This window comes from Phacochoerus africanus, chromosome 7 (assembly GCF_016906955.1).
Source record: "Phacochoerus africanus isolate WHEZ1 chromosome 7, ROS_Pafr_v1, whole genome shotgun sequence".
NCBI lineage: Eukaryota > Metazoa > Chordata > Mammalia > Artiodactyla > Suidae > Phacochoerus > Phacochoerus africanus.
Genome location: NC_062550.1, coordinates 87,644,668 through 87,664,053, shown reverse-complemented (window position 1 = coordinate 87,664,053; position 19,386 = coordinate 87,644,668). Strand labels below are relative to the sequence as shown.

Genomic DNA, 19,386 nt, shown 5'->3' with positions numbered 1-19,386 from the left:
CCTCACGTGCCTCCATTTTTGGGTTTTGCTTGCTAATGTGTTCCAAGCACCTAAAACAGTGTCTGGCACATGGTAATACACCAGAAATAGGCTGAAGAACTTAATCAATATACTTGTAAATATCAACATTGTTTTAGCCTGCTCCCTTCTCTTGAGTGGGTGTGGGGAAGGAGCATTACTTCAAACTTTGCACATTATAGGAACTCAGTAAATTATTTATTAAGTGAATGATTTGCCTTTTTGTTTGACAAGTAGCTTAGTAATAAATGTGCCCAGGCAAAGTGCCAGAGGTACCTTGAAGAGCTCAGAATGAAACTCCAGTAGAAATAAGACTAGTCGTTCTGCCCGGACTTTTAGTAATGATCTGGATTGCAAAACTGCTTTGGCAAGAGTTTTCAGGACCACCGTTTTGTTATCAAACTGTAAACAGAAAGATTAACATTAGCTTGAATTGTTTTCAAATGAAAAAATAGCAGAAGATTTTAAAACTGTTATTGCAATTTTTTTCACCTGTTTTTGCACCTTGTAGGCATTAGGTTCTGATGCAAGAGCCATAAAAGTAAGTAACCGTTGTAATTCTTCTTTAATGTTGGGCAATAAAAATCTTAGATATGGTTGTGTTGCTTCAATTGCTTCTGTTCTTTTCTCATTTTCTGTTACATGGGTTACAAAGAAGACAAGCAAGGGACAAAAACATTTGGAGATTACAGTACTAAGCAGGCAATTAGAATGCAATGATCCAGTATTTGGTTTACAGATTTTTCTTTTACACTTGAAAGTTTAATACAAAGTATTTCAAACACACAGTAAATTACCTATATAACATGCCAAACACCTGCATATTTTTTTTTTTTTTGTCTTTTCAGGGTTGCACCTGTGGCATATGGAGGTTTCCAGGCTAGGGGTCGAATCGGAGCTACAGCTGCCAACCTATGCCATGGCCACAGCAATGCGGAATCCAAGCTGCATCTGTGACCTGTACCACAACTCATGGCAATGCCACATCCTTAACCCACTGAGCAAGGCAGGGATTGAAACTGCGTGCTTATGGATGCCAACCAGATTCGATTCCGCTAAGCCACGATGGGAATTCCATATCTGCATAATTATATCTAGCATTAAAATACAGTAATTTTTTAAACAGGTTATTATATGTCACCTACATAGCTAAAAAACTGACTGGATATGTCACTAAATTTTTATTTTGCTAAAAGGTCACCAAATTAATACATCAGAAATTAATATTTCCAGATACCTCAGTTCTCTAATCCTGTACTATTATCAAAATGTTTCTTAGGAGTTCCCGTCGTGGCGCAGTGGTTAACGAATCCGACTAGAACCATGAGGTTGCGGGTTCGGTCCCTGCCCTTGCTCAGTGGGTTAATGATCCGGCGTTGCCGTGAGCTGTGGTGTAGGTTGCAGACGCGGCTCGGATCCTGCGTTGCTGTGGCTCTGGCGTAGGCTGGTGGCTACAGCTCCGATTGGACCCCTAGCCTGGGAACCTCCATATGCCGCGGGAGCGGCCCAAGAAATAGCAACAACAACAACAACAACAAAAGACAAAAAAAAAAAAATGTTTCTTAGACTGCCCTTGTAATAGGATTACCTAAGATCTAATTCCTATGCTACATTATTGCATCAGATAGTACAACTTACATGACAGGTAAAGTGAAGTGAAAAAAGACTCCATGAAGGTATTCCCTTCGTGGCTTAGCAGCTAACGAACCTGACTAGGACCCGTGAGGATCCAGGTTCGATCCCTGGCTTCGCACAGTGGGTTAAGGATCCGGCATTGCCATAAGCTGTGGAGTAGGATGCAGACGCTGCTTGGATCCCACGTTGCTGTGGCTGTGGCGCAGGCTGGCAGCTGTAGTTCTGATTTGACCACCAGCCTGGAAATTTCGATATGCCACAGTGACGCCCTAAAAAGCAAACAAACAACACTCCATGAAGTACTTTGAGACCATAGAAGAAAAATTAAAATGCAATACTCATACAGTACGCAAATTTTCTGCAACTTGTATCTTTGAGATATGTATCATTAGAGTCCTCTTGTGGCACAGCAGGTTAAGGATCTGGCTTTGTCACTACTGTGGCATGGGTTTGATCTCTGGCCTAGAAAATTCCTCATGCCAAAGGAGGAAAAAAAGTATTATTATGCAGTTTAAACATCTCTTACCTAAAAGTTCAATAATTCCTAAATGAATATCAAACTACTCATCAGTTAATAAGCAATCTCTCTCTTGATTATAATACTTTACTATGACATCAAAGAGTAACTTCTTCTGCATATTCAATCTTGTCTCTTCATTTCTGTTCTGTACTAACTGCTGGCTGACATTAACTATTAACTGGTCAGGGAAATGTTCCAAGCATTCAAGTGCTGCCTTAAGCCAGTTATCAATCCTGGAGGAAAAATAAATAAATAAATAAATGGTTAACATTTCCATTTAACTGCATAAAACACTGTTTGATAACACATAATAAAATCTAGCTTATAATTAATTGAATCTAAAGAAGAAACTAGTGGAGTTTCTCAGTGGCTCAGTGGGTTAAGGATTTGGTGTTGTCACTGGTGTGGCTCAGGTTGCTGCTGTAGTGTGCGTTCCAACCCTGGACTGGGAACTTCCGCATGGCATGACACAGGCACGGCCAAATAAATAAATGAATAAATATTTTTAAAAAAAATAAAGAAGAATCTTCTTTTGACAATCTTTTCAATGATTTTTGCTGGATAACTGAGAGGGTAAATGAGAGGGAATATTTTTTTTTTCCCTCACCAAATACCATCACTCCTTTCTGTACTTTCAAGTTATTAATATATTTGGGGGCCATCTTTTCTAATTTTGCTAGCTTTTGTTCAGAGGAGTTCATCTGTACTGTTCTGGTACATTGGTGGTTCCTCTCCCCTTTTTCACTGTGCTCATTAGGTGCATATGATTCTATTATAATTTGAAAATAAGGTACCAAATAGTTCCCCCATGGAGCTGAACTACTTATCTCACCACATACTGTTTCCCCTTTTTATCTCCTGGTCCCAATAAAATAAGAAATTTAGGATCCTTTCACTCTTCCCTCCCTTCAGTGATGCCTTTGAAAGGCCTTTTAATTCCCCCTTTCATTTGTCACCTTCCCAATCCCTGGGTTTTGCTGAGAGAGGTTAGCATTTATTATAATTTCCCCTAATAGTATGTTCCTTCTTTTTTGACATCATATTTGGCATTTACACTCTGTACATTCTCACAGTCTTACCACGTCAACTTGGAGTGTGTGTGTGTGTGTGTGTGTGTGTGCATGTGTGTATGTATACGTCCGTGTGGGTATAAAATTAGGCAGAAGAGAAAATACTAAGAGCACACAGAGCGAAGTCCATCGCATACCAATGTTTCCTTTCCTTTTTTTTTTCCTTTTTTCCATATGTATGTACTCATGACATATGGAGATTCCCAGGCTAGGAGTCTAACTGGAGCTGTAGCTGCCTGCCTACACTACAGCCACAGCAAGGCCAGATTCGACCTGCCTCTGAGACCTACACCACGGCTCACGGCAACACCGGATCATTAACCCACTGTATGAGGCCAGGGATCGAACCTGCATCCTCATGGATTCTAGTTAGATTCATTTTCGCTGAGCTATGAGGGGAACTCCTCCTTTCCTCTTCATCTGTCTCCATCTTCTGGTTATTTCTTTGTAGTCAGATGAAAATCTTTCCTCAAATATTTTCTTAGGATGGGATTCCTGAGTGATATACTCTATGAATTCTTGATGATCTTCAAATATCTTCCTTCTCCTCCCTTTCCCCTTTCCCTTCCTTGCTTTTCTCCACCCCCCACCCCACCTAATACATATGACTCATCATCTTCTAGCTCCTAGTGTTGCGGATGAAAAGATTAATGATAGCTGGATTGCGTTTCTCTTGCAGATAACTTACCCCTTCTGCCTGGAAGCTCATGTAGGCTGACTGGATGCTGTCTGTTTCCTGAAGAGGCTTCTAGAAAAATCTTATTTCTTTGGTGGTATCTCTATATTCTCCCTGACTCACGGACTGGGGAAGACTCAACCATTTGCTGGGTCTTTCTTAGCCAATCGTGAATTAGAAGCGAGCACATCATGTGCTAAGACGACCATAGTTGACTCTCTAAGTGGGTTCACAGGTCTCTGATCACCAAGCTCTTCCTCAGATCTTCATGAAGCTTTCTGGTTCTCAGGTCTGAAGTCTGATGCTCTTTTCTTGTTTGGCCCTTGTAGAGAAAAAGCATCATATTGGTTCTCTGCTGGAATCCCAACAGTACCCAAGGTTTTATACCTACAGTTCCTAGTAGCTGGTTTACCAGAAGTGACAAGTATTTGGGAGTTGGGAGTGAAAGAGAAGGGATCCTTATTCAGGTTTTAGGGTTCTCCAGACATCATCTCCACAAATGGGGTTGATTTTATGATAAGGCTTATTTCATTGGACTGTAATGTTTTGTTTCATGAATGTTTCCCCTACAAGAGTGTGGAAGCTTTTAAAGCAAGCATAAATAAACCAGTAGAAACTATGATAGATGTTATTTTATGGTTATAAAATGGAAATAATAGGTCTTGGAAATAATAGAACTTTGGAAAAACTCTCAGGGCTGGTGTAGGGAAAGAATGATTGACAAATCACGACTGGATTCATATGAATGAAACCACTCAGACTTCCAGTGATCTTCTCCCAAGTCATAACCAGTGACCTTCTATTTTTGATTAAATGAGAATTAATTTCTATAGTGATTAATTTCTAAATCAAAGATGTTATCTATATATACATATTTATACACACACACACACACATGAATATGTATGAATATGTTCTCACGCTTTAAAATACCAAGAGCAAAATATGTGAAAGAACATTCTCGTTATAAGCTAACAATAAAAATGGTTACTTACTCAGGTAGGCATAAGTTTGGAATAACCTCTCTGTCCAGGCAACTGTTTGAGATAACAAGATTTTCCTTTTTACTTAACTGAAGATTTCGTGTTTTTTTTTTTTTTAATGAGATTGGCTTTTATTTTATTTATTTATTTATTTATTTTTTGTCTTTTTGCCATTTCTTGGGCCGCTCCTGCGGCATATGGAGGTTCCCAGGCTAGGGGTCGAATCGGAGCTGTAGCCACCGGCCTACACCAGAGCCATAGCAACGCGGGATCCGAGCCATGTCTGCAACCTACACCACAGCTCACGGCAACGCCGGATCCTTAACCCACTGAGCAAGGGCAGGGACCGAACCCGCAACCTCATGGTTCCTAGTCGGATTCGTTAACCACTGTGCCACGACGGGAACTCCAAGATTTCGTGTTTTAACTGGAGTTGCCAAAATATTTTCCAAGAATGGAAGGTGTATCAGTTGACAAATGCATAACAATGTTTGTTGTTTCCAAACATCTTTCAAGGCTTAGGAAGAAAAGTAACATAACTATCAGACTAATAAGTAATATATACACATTCAACCAGTATTATAAAATTCTTCCATTTCTAGGAATATAATGTAAAATAATCTACCATAATACAATGGATTAATTTAATGCTAGGATAATTTGAATTTGCTATAATTTTTTTTTCAAGATTTATCCTAGAGATTATCATATTAGATAAGTCAGAGAAAGACAAATATCATATGGTATCACTTATATGCGGAATCTAAAAAAATAAAACAGAGTTCCCACTGCGGTGCAATACAGTTGGCTGAATCTCTGCAGTGCTGCAGAGTGGGTTAAAGGATCCAGCGTTGCTATAGCTGTGGTGTATGCAGGTTGCAACTGCGGCTTGAACCTGATGCCTGGCCTGGGAACTCCACATGCCCTGAGGTGGCCAAAATGAAAAAAAAAAAAAAAAAAAAAGATACAAATGAACCTGTTTGCAAAAGGGAAATAGACTCACAGACACAGAAAACAGTCTCATGGTAACTAAAGGGGACAGCAGGGGGCTGGGGGTGTGGTGGGGGTCTAAATTAGGAGTTTGGGATTCTTTTTTTTTTTTTTACAGCCACACCTGCAGCATATGGAAGTTCCCCAGGCTAGGGGTTGAATTGGAGCCATAGCTGCAGCCTGCACCACAGCCACAGCCTACCAGATCCAAGCCACATCTGTGACCTATGCTGCAGCTTGTGGAAACACTGGATTCTTCACAATGAGAGAGGCCATGGATTAAACCCACATCTTCACAGAGACCATGTCGGGTCCTTAACCCACCTGCTGAACCACAACAGGAAATTTGGGACTTTTTTTTTTTAGGTGCTCCTGTGGCATGTGGACATGGCCTTCTTCCCAGGCCAGGGATCAAACCTGCACCACAGCAGTGACCCTGAGCTGTTGCAGCAACAACAACGCCAGATCCTTAACATGTTGTGCCACAAGACAATGCCAGGAATTTGGGATTAATATATGTACACTATTCTATATAAAATAAGCAAACAACAAGGACCAACTGTATAGCATAGGGAATTATACTCAGTATCTTGTAATAACCTATTAATAACCAAAAATAATCTGAAAAATATATATACATATATAAGTATATTTAACTGAATCACTTTGCTGTGCAGTTGAAACTAATTACAACATTGTAAATTAACTAACTTCAATTATAAAAAAAGAGATTTCCCTTAAGTAGAAATCAGGGTTATGAGTATATTGATTTTATTTTCTGGTTACATTGATTATAAAGTCCTATCATTTAGCTTTTAAGGGTATCAACAGATTAGTTCAAGCTATAAAAAGCTATTAGTGGAATTCCCGTTGTGACTCAGCAGTAACGAACCCGACTAGGATCCATAAGGACACAGGTTTGATTCCTGGCCTCGCACAGTGGGTTAAGGATCTGGTGTTGCCATGAACTGTGGTATAAGTCGCATTGCTGTGGCTGTGGTGTAGGCCAGCAGCTGGAGCTGTGACCCCTAGCCTGGGAACTTCCATATGCCACAGGTGCAGGTCTAAAAAAAAAAAAAAAAAAAGCTATTAGCGGTCCTGCTTGTAAATTATTTTGCACATCTAAGAGAATGAGATTACTAATTATTTATAATTTTATTCAAAGCAGAGATAACTGTAGTTAAACTGTTTTTAAATTAAAATAGAATATTGGGTTAATTTTCATTTGGGTATCTGGCCATTTTTAAGTTGAGTTAATAAAAGTTCTCATTATCCTAATCATCAATCATTAATATTTTGTTTTTCCTTTAAATGAGATAAAATTTTAAAAGCAACAGCTTTAGTAAGTCTTGTGCAGAGCTCCCAAGCCTGTAGACTATGTATTAAATTCGGACCATAGCCATGATTTGTTTGGTTACAAAGTATTTCAAATAGAATTCACTTGTATAAAAATGAGAGATTTAATATAAAATTCTGGGTTTCAGGCTTCTCTTTAAAAATATCATAAGATCTCAAAACTTTGGGTTTGAATTAATGCCTCAGGAAAGTTAGCAGATATGAATTAGTAGCTACCCTATTAGCAATGGCTTGTCGTTTCCAACTCACCATGAATCTCATTATTCCCTACTGCATCCCAAACAATAAAGTTGAATGTCAGCTACCAGGTTCATGGTCTTTTCCTGTTGGTTTTGCTAGAGTAGAAATTAATTTCCCTATACTTATATCTCTGTCTTAGGTGGGAAGAGGAAAAGCAGCCGAGAGGGCATCTATATTTCAAGCAAAACAACAGTATATATTATTCCTACACATTTGAAAATGAAGTACTCACAGGTTCTCAGATCTGCCTGGCTCTTAAAGACATCTGAGTTTGCTACTTCTGAGTTACTGACCAAAAATGAATCAAATTAACAATCTTTCAGTACAAATTTGATATCATAAATAGTCTATAATCAATCAGCCTGCATTTATCAATACCAAACTTTGAGCATGGTACTGAAGATGCTAGAAAAAGATATATATATCTTTATATATATAGTGCCTTCAGCAGCCATATCCTACAAAAGGAGGTAAGGCTAGCCACATAAGAAATGGATGAAGATAAATTTTATTAAGTCATCAAGAATATGAATATATATGTTACCAATAAATTCAAAAGTGGAAAAAAGACTATTCTGCAATAGCATCAAGACAGAATATTCAGGAGCTCCCGTCGTGGCTTGGTGTTTAATGAATCCGACTAGGAACCATGAAGTTGTAGGTTCGATCCCTGGCCTTGCTCAGTGGGTTAAGGATCTGGCACTGCCGTGAGCTGTGGTGTCGGTTGCAGACTTGGCTCGGATCCTGCGTTGCTGTGGCTGTGGTGTAGGCTGGCGGCTATAGCTCCAATTAGACCCCTAGCCTGGGAACTTCCATATGCCTCAGGTGCGGCCCTGGAAAGACAAAAAGAAAAAAAATTTTTTTTAAATTAAAAAAAGACAATATTCATTGACTCAAGAAATATTTATTGAGAACTAATTTGCATTAGACATAGTTCTAAGTGCCAGGGATATAGTGGTAACCAAAATAGGCAAAAATGTTTGCCTTAATGGAACTTAGGTTCTTGAGGCAGACAAGAAATAAACAATAAACACAATATATAGTGTGTGAGTTAGTGGTAAGTTCTGTGGAGAGGAATTAAGAAAAGAAGGAAAGAAGCGCTGGGGTGGGGGTAGTGTTGCAATTTAAAGTAAGATGTGTGGGAATTATGACCAGGAAGATGATATTTGAGGAAAGACCTGAAGGAGAGGGAACAGAGAAATGTGCATGTCTAGAACACACAAGCCAAAAGCTGATAAACAGAATAAACAGAGAAACAGAATAGCTAGCTCTAGGTGAGGAAATTAGGCTCAAGAAGAATATTGTGGCAACAAATACAATCAACATCTACGTCTTTTTTCTTTTCTCTTTTTATGGCTGCACCTGCAATATATGGAAGTCCCTAGGCTTGGGGCTGAAGCAGAGCTGCAGTTGCTGGCCTATGCCACAGTCACAGCCACACAGGATCTGAGCTGCGCCTGCGGCCTACGCTGTAGTTTGCAGCAATGTCAGATCCTTAACCCACTGAGTGAAGTCAGGGTTCGAACCCACATCTTCATGGGGACTACGTCAGGTTCTTAACCCACTGAGCCACAATGGGAACTCCAATATCTATATCTTTTTTTTTTTTGTCTTTTTGCCTTTTCTAGGGCTGCTCCTTCGGCATATGGAGATTCTCAGGCTAGGGGTCTAATCGGAGCTGTAGCTGCTGGCTTACACCAGAGCCACAGCAACTTGGGATCCGAGCTGCATCTGCAACCTACACCACAGCTCACGGCAATGCTGAATCCTTAACCCACTGAGCAAGGTATCGAACCTGCAACCTCATGGTTCCTAGTCAGATTTGTTAACCACTGAGCCACAAAGGGAACTCCCAACACCTACATCTTAATGGAGCACTTCATACTCAATCATCCCTGTGCTGAGTGAAGGGGATGCAAGGGGATAGACTGCATTTGAAGAGCATACACTCCATCCAGCCTTTAGGATAGCCTACATATACACGCACGCACATGTACACTGCACATATATGTACATATGAATGTATATGTGTAGATGTATAAATGAGAAGGAAATACTTATAAAATAAGGATTCTGTGTGTGTGAGCCATTCTTCCAATAAATGTTACCTACTAGTAGCAAGGCGCTGGGCCACTCAACAGGGATACAAGACTGACTGTCCCTGCCTAAGTATCTCATACTCCAGAAAAGTAAACAGGCAATTTCATTGAATGTGTAAATGTTTTGGGGTGGGAGAAGTACAGTGTGTTCAGTAGGATTCAAACTTTGTTTCAGCTGAGGAAATCTTTGTACAAACATGTTCTTCTGGAAGTCAAGTAAAACATTAATAATGGAATTGCTCTAGCTGATATTGGCATTCCTCTGAGACCTACCCCACTGAGGTGAGAGAGAGGTCCTGCACCTTTAGGACCCCTAGTACTTCTAAAACAACACATGTTTTTATTTTATTTTATTTTATTTTACTTATTTGCTTTTTAGGGCTGCACCCACAGCATGTGTAAGTTTCCAGTCCAGGAGTCGTATTGGAGCTGTAGCTGCCGGCCTACGCCACAGCCACAGCAACTTGGGATCAGAGCCATGCCTGCAACCTACACCACAGCTCACGGCAACATCAGATCCTTAACCCACGGAGTGAGGCCAGGACTCGTACTCGCATTCTCATGGTTCCTAGTTGGATTTATTAACCACTGAGCCACAAAGGGAAATCCAACACACATTTATTTTTAAAATATTAGTTATTATATTATTGGTAAGAAACATCTGTAAAAAAATAAATCTCAGCAAAGGTGGTTCACCTTAACTCCGCTGGTCACACAAATGCAAATTTGTAAGAAGCCTGCAGTTCTGTGATTGCACTGCTTTACCACTGCTGGCAGAATTTTCAATTCAATTCAAGTGAAGAAAGTTTCTCAGTTCTTTGAAATTAAGAAATGGTTTTGTTAAAAAAAAAAAGGAATTTCATACTTTCATTTCTTGGCTGAAATTTATATAGGTGTATTGCCATTGCAGCCCTTTAACCAGCCATATTTTTCCAAGTAGAAAGTGGCTTAAATTTTCTTGCTGGCAAGCTAATTATTTAATTTCTTTAAACCAGATAATATCTACACTGTTTCATTCCTAATTTTATATCTGCTAATACGTCCGATGGAGTTTTGCTTTTGTTTTTTTAATGGCCACATCCATGGCATATAGAAGTTACCCAGGCCAGGGACTGAATCTAAGCCGCAATGGTGGCAACATAACAGGTCCTTTAACTGACTGCACGGAGCCTAGGTTCAAACCCACACCTCTGTGATGACCTGCTGCAGTCAAATTCTTAATCCACTGTGCCACAGTGGGAACTCCTGTTCTCTTCTGTGCTTGAGGATCACAGAAGAATGAGATATCAGTGGACAACAACAACAACAAAAACTCCATTCATGCTTGATTTGTTAAGAGTTTAGAGAAACTTCCAAATGCACTTTCTCCAAAATGTTTTGATATGAAAAATTTAAAAAAAGTTTTGGTATGAAATTATAACTTGAAAAATAGTGAAGTTTTTTTTTAAACACATTAAATACAAGAGAAACCAGTCAATTTTATTTTATTTTGTCTTTTTAGGGCCACAACCGTAACTTATAGAAGTTCCCAGGCTAGGGGTGGAATCAGAGCTGCAGACGCTGGCCTACACCTCAGCCACAGCAATGCCAGATCCCAGCCACGTCTGTGACCTACGCCACAGCTTATGGCAACACTGGATCCTTAACCCACTGAGCAAGGCCAGGGATTGAACCCACATCCTCATGGATACTAGTTGGGTTTGTATCTGCTAAGCCTCAAGGGGAACACTGCAACCAGTCAATTTTAAAAGTAGTTCTCTTTTATAGGCTTTTTTAAAAAATAAAAAACAAAGAACAATAACGACAAAACACACCCTAGCAGATTTAAAATTTTTTTTAACATAAAGAGGTTTCTTATTTATAACTTATTAAGTACTACTCCTATCAAAATACATTTTATTAGAAAGAACGACTAAAAAAAGATTTTGTGTTTCTCTATTCTGAAGGCTGACAGTTGAGACAAACAGCAAACATAAAAACTATACATACTTCATTTGTACCCATTCTATAATTTACAATTCTTTTTTTTTGTCTTTTTGCTATTTCTTTGGGCCGCTCCCGTGGCATATGGAGGTTCCCAGGCTAGGGGTCGAATCGGAGCTGTAGCCACTGGCCTACGCCACAGCCACAGCAACGCGGGACCCAAGCCGCTTCTGCGACCTACACCACAGCTCACGGCAACACCGGATCGTTAACCCACTGAGCAGGGGCAGGGACCGAACCCGCAACCTCATGGTTCCTAGTCGGATTCGTTAACCACTGCGCCACGATGGGAACTCCTATAATTTACAATTCTTTTTGCAAGAATAATGATAACACACTGGGTAGGAGTATGGAAATCTAGGTCTGAATCTTTTTTTGTTTGTTTTTTTGCCTTTTCTAGAGCCGCTCCTGCGGCATATGGAGGTTCCCAGGCTAGGGGTCCAGTCGGAGCTGTAGCCGCCGGCCTACGCCGGAGCCACAGCAGCTGGGGATTTGAGCCGCGTCTGCGACCCACACCACAGCTCATGGCAACGCCGGATCCTTAACCCACGGAGCAAGGCCAGGGTTGGAACCTGCAACCTCATGGTTCCCAGTCCACTGCATCACGACGGGAACTCCTAGGTCTGAATCTTAATGCCATTAGTTAGCTGCGGAAACTTGGTAAATTTTCTAACTTCTCTGAGTCTCAGTTTCCTTATCTATAAAATAAACAGTCTAAACTAAACTAAGTCTAAAGCGAAGCAGTGGTTCCTAGAGACTTTATGTTTTATTTTAACATAAAATCTCCTTTTTAAAAAAATAAAACTTAATAGTTTTTTTTTTTTTCTTCTTTCTTTCTTTTGAGGAAAGCTGCACCTGCAGCACATGGAAGTGCCTACTCTGGGGTTGAATTGGAGCTGCAGCTGCTGGCCTACACCACAGCCACAGCAATGCAGGATCCAAGACGCATCTGCAACCTACCAGATCCTTAACCCACTGAGCAAGGTCAGGGATCGAACCCACATCTTCATGGATTCTGGCCAGATTCTTAAACCAGGGAGGTCCCAATGGGAACGCCAATAATTATTATTTTGTGACTTTATGTTTAAAATCTATGGCTAAACACAATAAGTTTTAACTCTGCAGAGGTTCCTCCTATTTTCACCTCAAATTTTTGGTTAAATATGTTACACATAAAAGAGTATATAAAAGCATATGCACCATTTAAAGTTTCAGGAGAGAGATACAAGGGAGGGAAGAGGCTTAAAGGCCCATTTTCCTTTCCATAAAATTAATAGATGACCCCAAAAACTGGAAAAAGCAGGTAGTAGCAATATAAGCATGCCATTCAGAGATGGGATTAACATTTACAACATACATGAGTTACAATTAATATGAATTGTGAATGCTTGTCTCTGGGGAGGGGGAAATGGGTGAGAGGAGAAGGGTAGGGAACTACAATTTTTTTGGTAAAAAACCCATAGGACTATTTAAATGTTTCACATTATGTGCATGTGTAACAAAGATTAAAAAAAAAAGTTTAAAAAAAGTACATAAGAGGAGTTCCCTGGTGGCTCCGTGGGTTAAAGGATCTGGTGTTGTCACTGCTGTGGCTTGGGTTAGTGCTGTGGCATGGGTTCAGTCCCTGACCCAGGAACTTCCACATGTTGCAGGTGCAGCCAAAAAAAGAAAACTGGTATGGAGTTCCCATCGTGGCTTATCAGGTTAAGAACCTGAAGAGTATCCATGAGGATGAGGTTTTGACCCCTGGCCTTAACCTCAGTGGGTTAAGGATCTGGCCTTGTAGGTCACAGATGCAGCTCAGATATGGCGTTGCTGTGGCTGTGGTGTAGGTTGGCAGCTGCAGCTTTGATTCGACCTCTAGCCTGAGAACTTCCATATGCCTCAGATGTGGCCCTAAAAAAATAAATAAAAATATAAAAAAAAGAGAACCAGTAATTTTCTGGTAATATGGACTGTAGCATCACCAGTCAATCTGGTCATGGTCATTGTAAAAAGTAAACTAAATGTTATTGGGTCTACAGGGCCTCACCTGTCTTGGCTGAAGCAATCAGGATATAGAAGGAAACTCTTAAAGGGAAGAGGAGTAGAGAGTCAGTATACCAAACGCACTGCTTTTTAATCATACCTGAAGGTCAGTTCATGGAGAAAGAAAAAAGATCAGTGGTTGTCAGGGGGGAGGGAGAGGGAAGGATGTACAGGTGTTGCATAGAACATTGTCAGGGCAGTGAAATTATTCTATATGATACTATAATAATGGATACAGTCATCAGACATTTGTCAAAACCCACATAATATACATCACCAAGAGTGAACACCAGTGCAAATCATGGGCTTTGCATGATAATCATATGTCAGTGTAGGTGCATGGATAACAACAAATGTACACTCCCCAGCAGGATGCTGATAGTAGGGAGGCTGTGCATGTGTGGCGGCAGAGGGTATATGGGAACTCTCTGTACTTTCTGCTTAATTTTTCTATGAACCTAAAACTTTTAAAACAAGGTTTAAAAAAAAAAAAAAAGGGAGAGTTCCCGTCATGGCACAGCAGAAACAAATCTGACTAGGAACCATGAGGTTGTGGGTTCGATCCCTGGCCTCACTCAGTGGGTTAAGGATCTGGCATTTCTGAGAGTTGTGGTGTAGGTCACAGAAGCAGCCTGGATCTGGCGTTGCGGTGACTGTGGTATAGGTTGGCAGCTGTAGCTCTGATTCTAGCCCTAGCCTGGGAACCTCCATATGCCATGGGTGTAGCCCTTAAGAAAAGCAAAAAATAAATAAGTAAATAAATAAAATAAAATAAAATAAAATAAAATAAAATCTGTTAAAAAGAAGTCAGTTCTTCCTTGCAAAGTTCCGAAAAAATAATGAAACTGAAATTACCTTCTTTTGAAAGTGGGAGAACAGGTCTGTCAAATCAGATGTTTGGAGGTAAAGCCAGATTCCTACTCATTGTATCAATAAGTTCCTCAATTCTTTCCTCACCCAGCTCTTGTGCTAGAGGGTTTGAAATCACTTCATCTTCTGGTCTGTTAAGAAAGAATATGTGAATGTTTCCACTATATACAGGACCAAAATTTCAAATATGCATTTTAATTTTCTTATTAAAACTTATATATACATTTCCTATTTTCCAAAGGGGATGTCAGGCCGCTTACAATAAAAGATACAAGTAATACATTTATTAGATAATGGAATATCACCAAAAGAGGATGTTAGGATTGTCAATAAAGAGGAAGGATGTATGCTAATTCTAAGGTTATCATGGTTGCTATGATAAGAGTGGAAAATTCTGCTCTAGCCTCCCAGGTTAACTTTGGCTTTATTTACTTTAGCTAAGTCATTTCTCAAAATTAAGAAGCATGCAATTCATCAGAGGAGATAAAATGTCCCTGGTACAAATTCTGAAATATTTATGTGATCGTGTCTTCCAAAACAGTTTTAGAGCAAATACAGAAATAGATTAATCTGTACATGGCTATTTCTTTTATTGAGATCTGAAAAAAAACTGAAAGTGTAATACTCAAGTTTAGCTCAAAGAAGACTGTTCTGCCAGATCTAAACACAAAATATCACAGCGTCTTGATTAACACTAACCTTAAAGATTCCTTTGCTTTTATTTCATCAGTTAACCCATTCTCAGAACCCTTTTTTCTTTTGCAAACATAAGATGATTTATTGCCTAGAAACCTGTAGAGACTATTGTTTGAATCTTCAATTTCCAATTCCTTTTCATTTTTGAATAGCTTTATTCCTACTGGTTCAAATACTTTATGTTTCATTAGAACTTGGCAAAGACGAACTCCTTTGAGACGAGAGATGTCATTACTGCTTAGGCACATATTTTGCATAAGATGACTTAATATCACATCAACAGCATCAGAACCAGTAAGCCAGTCTTTGTATGTTCGTAAATGATGCCTCCTTCTTTTGATTTCCACTTGAGTCTGAAGGGAGTGAATAATACCATCCCACAGTTGAGTAGCTTGAAAAGGACCAGAGCATCCTGAAAAAAAAAATTAAACATATGTTTTCAACAAATTTAGATTACACAAAGATATGTAAGTTTTTTAGTTTTGGCAACCTTATGCTTTTTTATGGCATATCTGCTGCCAATGCCTTTCTTAAGTTTCTTTTCCCATCTTTTCTCTCTCTCTCTCTCTCTCTTTTTTTTTTTTTTTTTTTTAGGGTTGAATAGCTGAGGTCTGAGGGGGCAGGGAGGCTGTGCCAATCTTTGTGCCCAGCCTCATCCTGGCCAGCAGGCCCTGGTGGACTCTGTGGGACAGCCTGGAGGCCACCACCACTGCCTCAAAGTGGCTCAAAAGGGAAGGGCGGGCTCAGAGATGCTGGGCTGTTACCCAGCATCTCAGAACAGCAGGGACCAACCTGGCACATGCCCCAACCTGGCACATGCCCACCCAGGAGGGGGAGAGGAAACCCCACCCAGAGCACCCTAGCCCTCTGCGGACACTGAGGCTCCACATCTGGGCCCTTGGTGGGGGTCTAAGGAGAGGCTAAGAGCAGAGGCTCCTCATACCTTCTGCCCCCAACCTCACCCTGAATGTGGCCTGGCTCCGCCAAACCCCTCCTAGTATAGGGCTCACCCCCTAGACCCCCTCTGTGAGGAGCTGCATGTTGAGGGGACACCACAGCATATGGGGGTTCCCAGGCTAGGGGTTGAATCGGAGCTGTAGCCTCCAGCCTACACCACAGCCACAGCAACTCAGGATCCAAATCGGATCTGCGACTTACACCACATCTCACAGCAACACCAGATCCTTAACCCACTGAGCGAAGCCAGGGATCGAACCTGTGTGCTCATGGATGCTAGTCAGATTTGCTTCTGCTGAGCCATGACGGGAACTCCTCTTCCATCTTATATAAACTATAATATGTTTACAAAGATTGCACCATGTTTACCTGCCAATAAAATCAGAGTAAACCTGGGAACTTTCCTTACTGATGATATATACTATTATGTGAATTTATACATCCTTAATGTTACATGATTAAAGACTCGCTATATCTAGTCTTGAAGAATATTATTTCAGGACACATTTAAAAGGAATGCACAGAAGTTCTCATCATGGCACAGCAGAAATGAGTCCTACTAGGAACTATGAGGTTTCAGGTTCGATCCCTGGCCTTGATCAGCGGGTTAAGGATCCAGCATTGCTGTGAGCTGTGGTGTAGGTCACAGATGTGGCTCGGATCCTGAGTTGCTGTGGCTTGTGGTATAGGCCGGCAGCTACAGCTCTGATTTGACCCCTAGCCTGGAAACCTCCATATGCCTCTGGGTTATGGCCCTAAAAAGGCACAAGACAGAAAAAAAGAAAAAGAAAAAAAAAAAAAAAAAGAAGAAGAGTTTGTGAGGAATAAAGAAAATCTGAAAACAATAAAAAAAGTCCAAACAAAGCCTGAGGAATAGTTAAGTAAATTATAGCATAGCCTTATTACAGAATATTAAGCAGCCATTAGGAAGAATGACATTGATGGCATGGAGGATTTCATTAAGTCATAAAAACAAAAAGCAATGTGTCGTGCAGAACAGTTTGTGTACTATCATCCTAGGTATGTAAACACGAATTCCTAACCTACACACAACTACATGTAAATAGAAAGAGGGGTCTGGAGGATAAACTTCAAACTGACCTTTGGGAAATAAGTTTAATGAAAGAGGATGTTCACTTTTTTTTTTTCCTTTTTTCTTTTATACCAGCACTTGTGGTGTATGGAGGTTCCCAGGCTAGGGGTCGAATCGGAGCTGTAGCCCCCGGCCTACACCAGAGCCACAGCAATGCGGGATCTGAGCCGTGTCCGCAACCTACACCACAGCTCATGGCAACGCCGGATCGTTAACCCACTGAGCAAGGGCAGGGACTGAACCTGCAACCTCATGGTTCCTAGTCGGATTCGTTAACCACTGCCCTACGACGGGTACTCCTCCTTTTTCCTTTTATACCAGTGCTTGTGGTGTACGGAAGTTCCCAGGCTAGGGGTTGAACTTGAGCAGTGGCTGAGGCCTACACCACAGCTACGGCAACACCAGATCTGAGGTGCATCTCTGGCTTTTTAGTCTACATATTTCTAATTTTTGTAATGTACAAAAGTAAATTTTTTCAATTGGAGATGATAAATTTTTAAATTGGTACATAATTCACATTCCACAAAATTCACCCTTTTAAAGTGTACAATTCATGGAGTTCTCGTCATGGCGCAGTGGTTAACAAATCCGACTAGGAACCATGAGGTTGCGGGTTCGATCCCTGCCCTTGTTCAGTGGGTTAAGGATCCGGCGTTGCCGTGAGCTGTGGTGTAGGTCACAGACCTGGCTTGGATCCCGCGTTGCTGTGGCTCTGGCGTAGGCCAGTGGCTACAGCTCTGATTCGACCCCTAGCCTGGGAACCTCCATATGCTGCGGGAGCGGCCCTAGAAATGGCAAAAAGACAAAAAAAATAATAATAATAAATAAAAAAATTAAAAAATAAAGTGTACAATTCGATGGTTCTTAGGTATATTCACAAAGCTGTGCAGCTGTCTCTATTATCTAACTCCAGGTCATTTCTTCACTTCAAAAAGAAAACCCAGGACAGTTAGCAGCCACTCTTCATTTTCCTCTACCCCAGTAAATTTTCAATAAAAAATTTTAGTAAGATAAAGGAATAAGTTGAAACATCCAGAATGTTGTTTCTAGATTTTTGTTGTTGTTAGAATCTAGAATCTAAGGTCTTTCTTCCTTTGATTATGGATAACTGGAAAAAAGATGCCCGATTTTACATAATGGTCTGATATTCAGGACAGAAATAAAAACCCATCACCTTCAAATGCCTTCTGTAGCAGAAGCTGTCCATCTGTGACACTGTAGACAGTGCATTGACAGGAGTGAGGCTGGAGGGTGAAGAGTGGAAGAGGGGAGGTATTGAACTGGGGGAGAGGGAGGGAGGGTGGGGATAGGGTTATGGTAGGATGGGGTGGAGGCTAGGAGTCTAAAAGCGGTAGAAACAGGGGTGTTTGCCATGGACCATCTGTCTCTCTAAGCGTCATTTAACAAGAGAGTTAGGTTAAAGAAACAGTCTTCGTGCTCAAGGAACTTGCCACTTAGTACTTTTAACCCCTTGTTCTAAATGTCGCCTGTGGACCAGCAGCACTGGCCATCATCTGGGAATTTCTTTTTCTTTTTCTCTTTTTTTTTCTTCCGTTTTTTAGGGCCGCATGTGGAGTTTCCCAAGCCAGGGGGTCTAATCAGAGCCCCACATCCACGCGGGATCCAAGCCGCATCTGCGACCTACATCGCAGCTTGCAGCAACGCTGGATCCTTAACCCACTGAGCAAGGCCAGGGATTGAACGCGCATCCTCATGGGTTCTTAACCCGCTGAGGCACAGTGGGAACTCCCATGCATTTTTAACAAAGTCCCCAAAAGATCTCTGGGCATGTTAAAGTTTGAGAAGCACTGCTCTTCAGGACTCCCCAGGGAGATAAGCTCCTGAAAATGCCCAGCGGCGGTTCTCAGCCACACCAACCAGAGCGCTAAGGAAAGGGGCGGGTCCGGAAAGGGGCGGGCCCCAGAGGTCTGAGGCGCAAAGTCCAAACCACCAGCTCCCCTCATCAGAGCCCCTTTCAGTACACATCCGGTTAGGATCTACTGGGCTACCTGGCCTTCTTTTCCGGGAGAAGACACCCTTTGGGCTCACGACACTCTGCCCGCTCCGCGCAGGCTCGGGAAGTTTGCTCTGGCTGCAGAGGCTACCGAACTGCGGAGTCAAAAGAACCGCCATAAACTCCGCTACTGGGCCCCTCCTCATCGCCCGTAACCC

The 19,386-nt window shown here is 41.1% G+C and overlaps 1 protein-coding gene across 1 annotated transcript; it reads right to left on the bottom strand.

Annotated features, from left to right (window-relative positions):
- Window positions 1–212: 212 nt before the first annotated feature.
- DEPDC4 (DEP domain containing 4) lies at window positions 213–19,347 on the bottom strand. The gene is given in 10 exon segments (XM_047788596.1): window positions 213–249; window positions 251–420; window positions 511–653; window positions 2,180–2,406; window positions 4,915–4,991; window positions 5,310–5,410; window positions 13,603–13,638; window positions 14,445–14,599; window positions 15,168–15,375; window positions 19,224–19,347. Coding segments are annotated over 10 exon segments (1,278 nt in total).
- Between the last annotated feature and the right edge of the window lie 39 nt (window positions 19,348–19,386).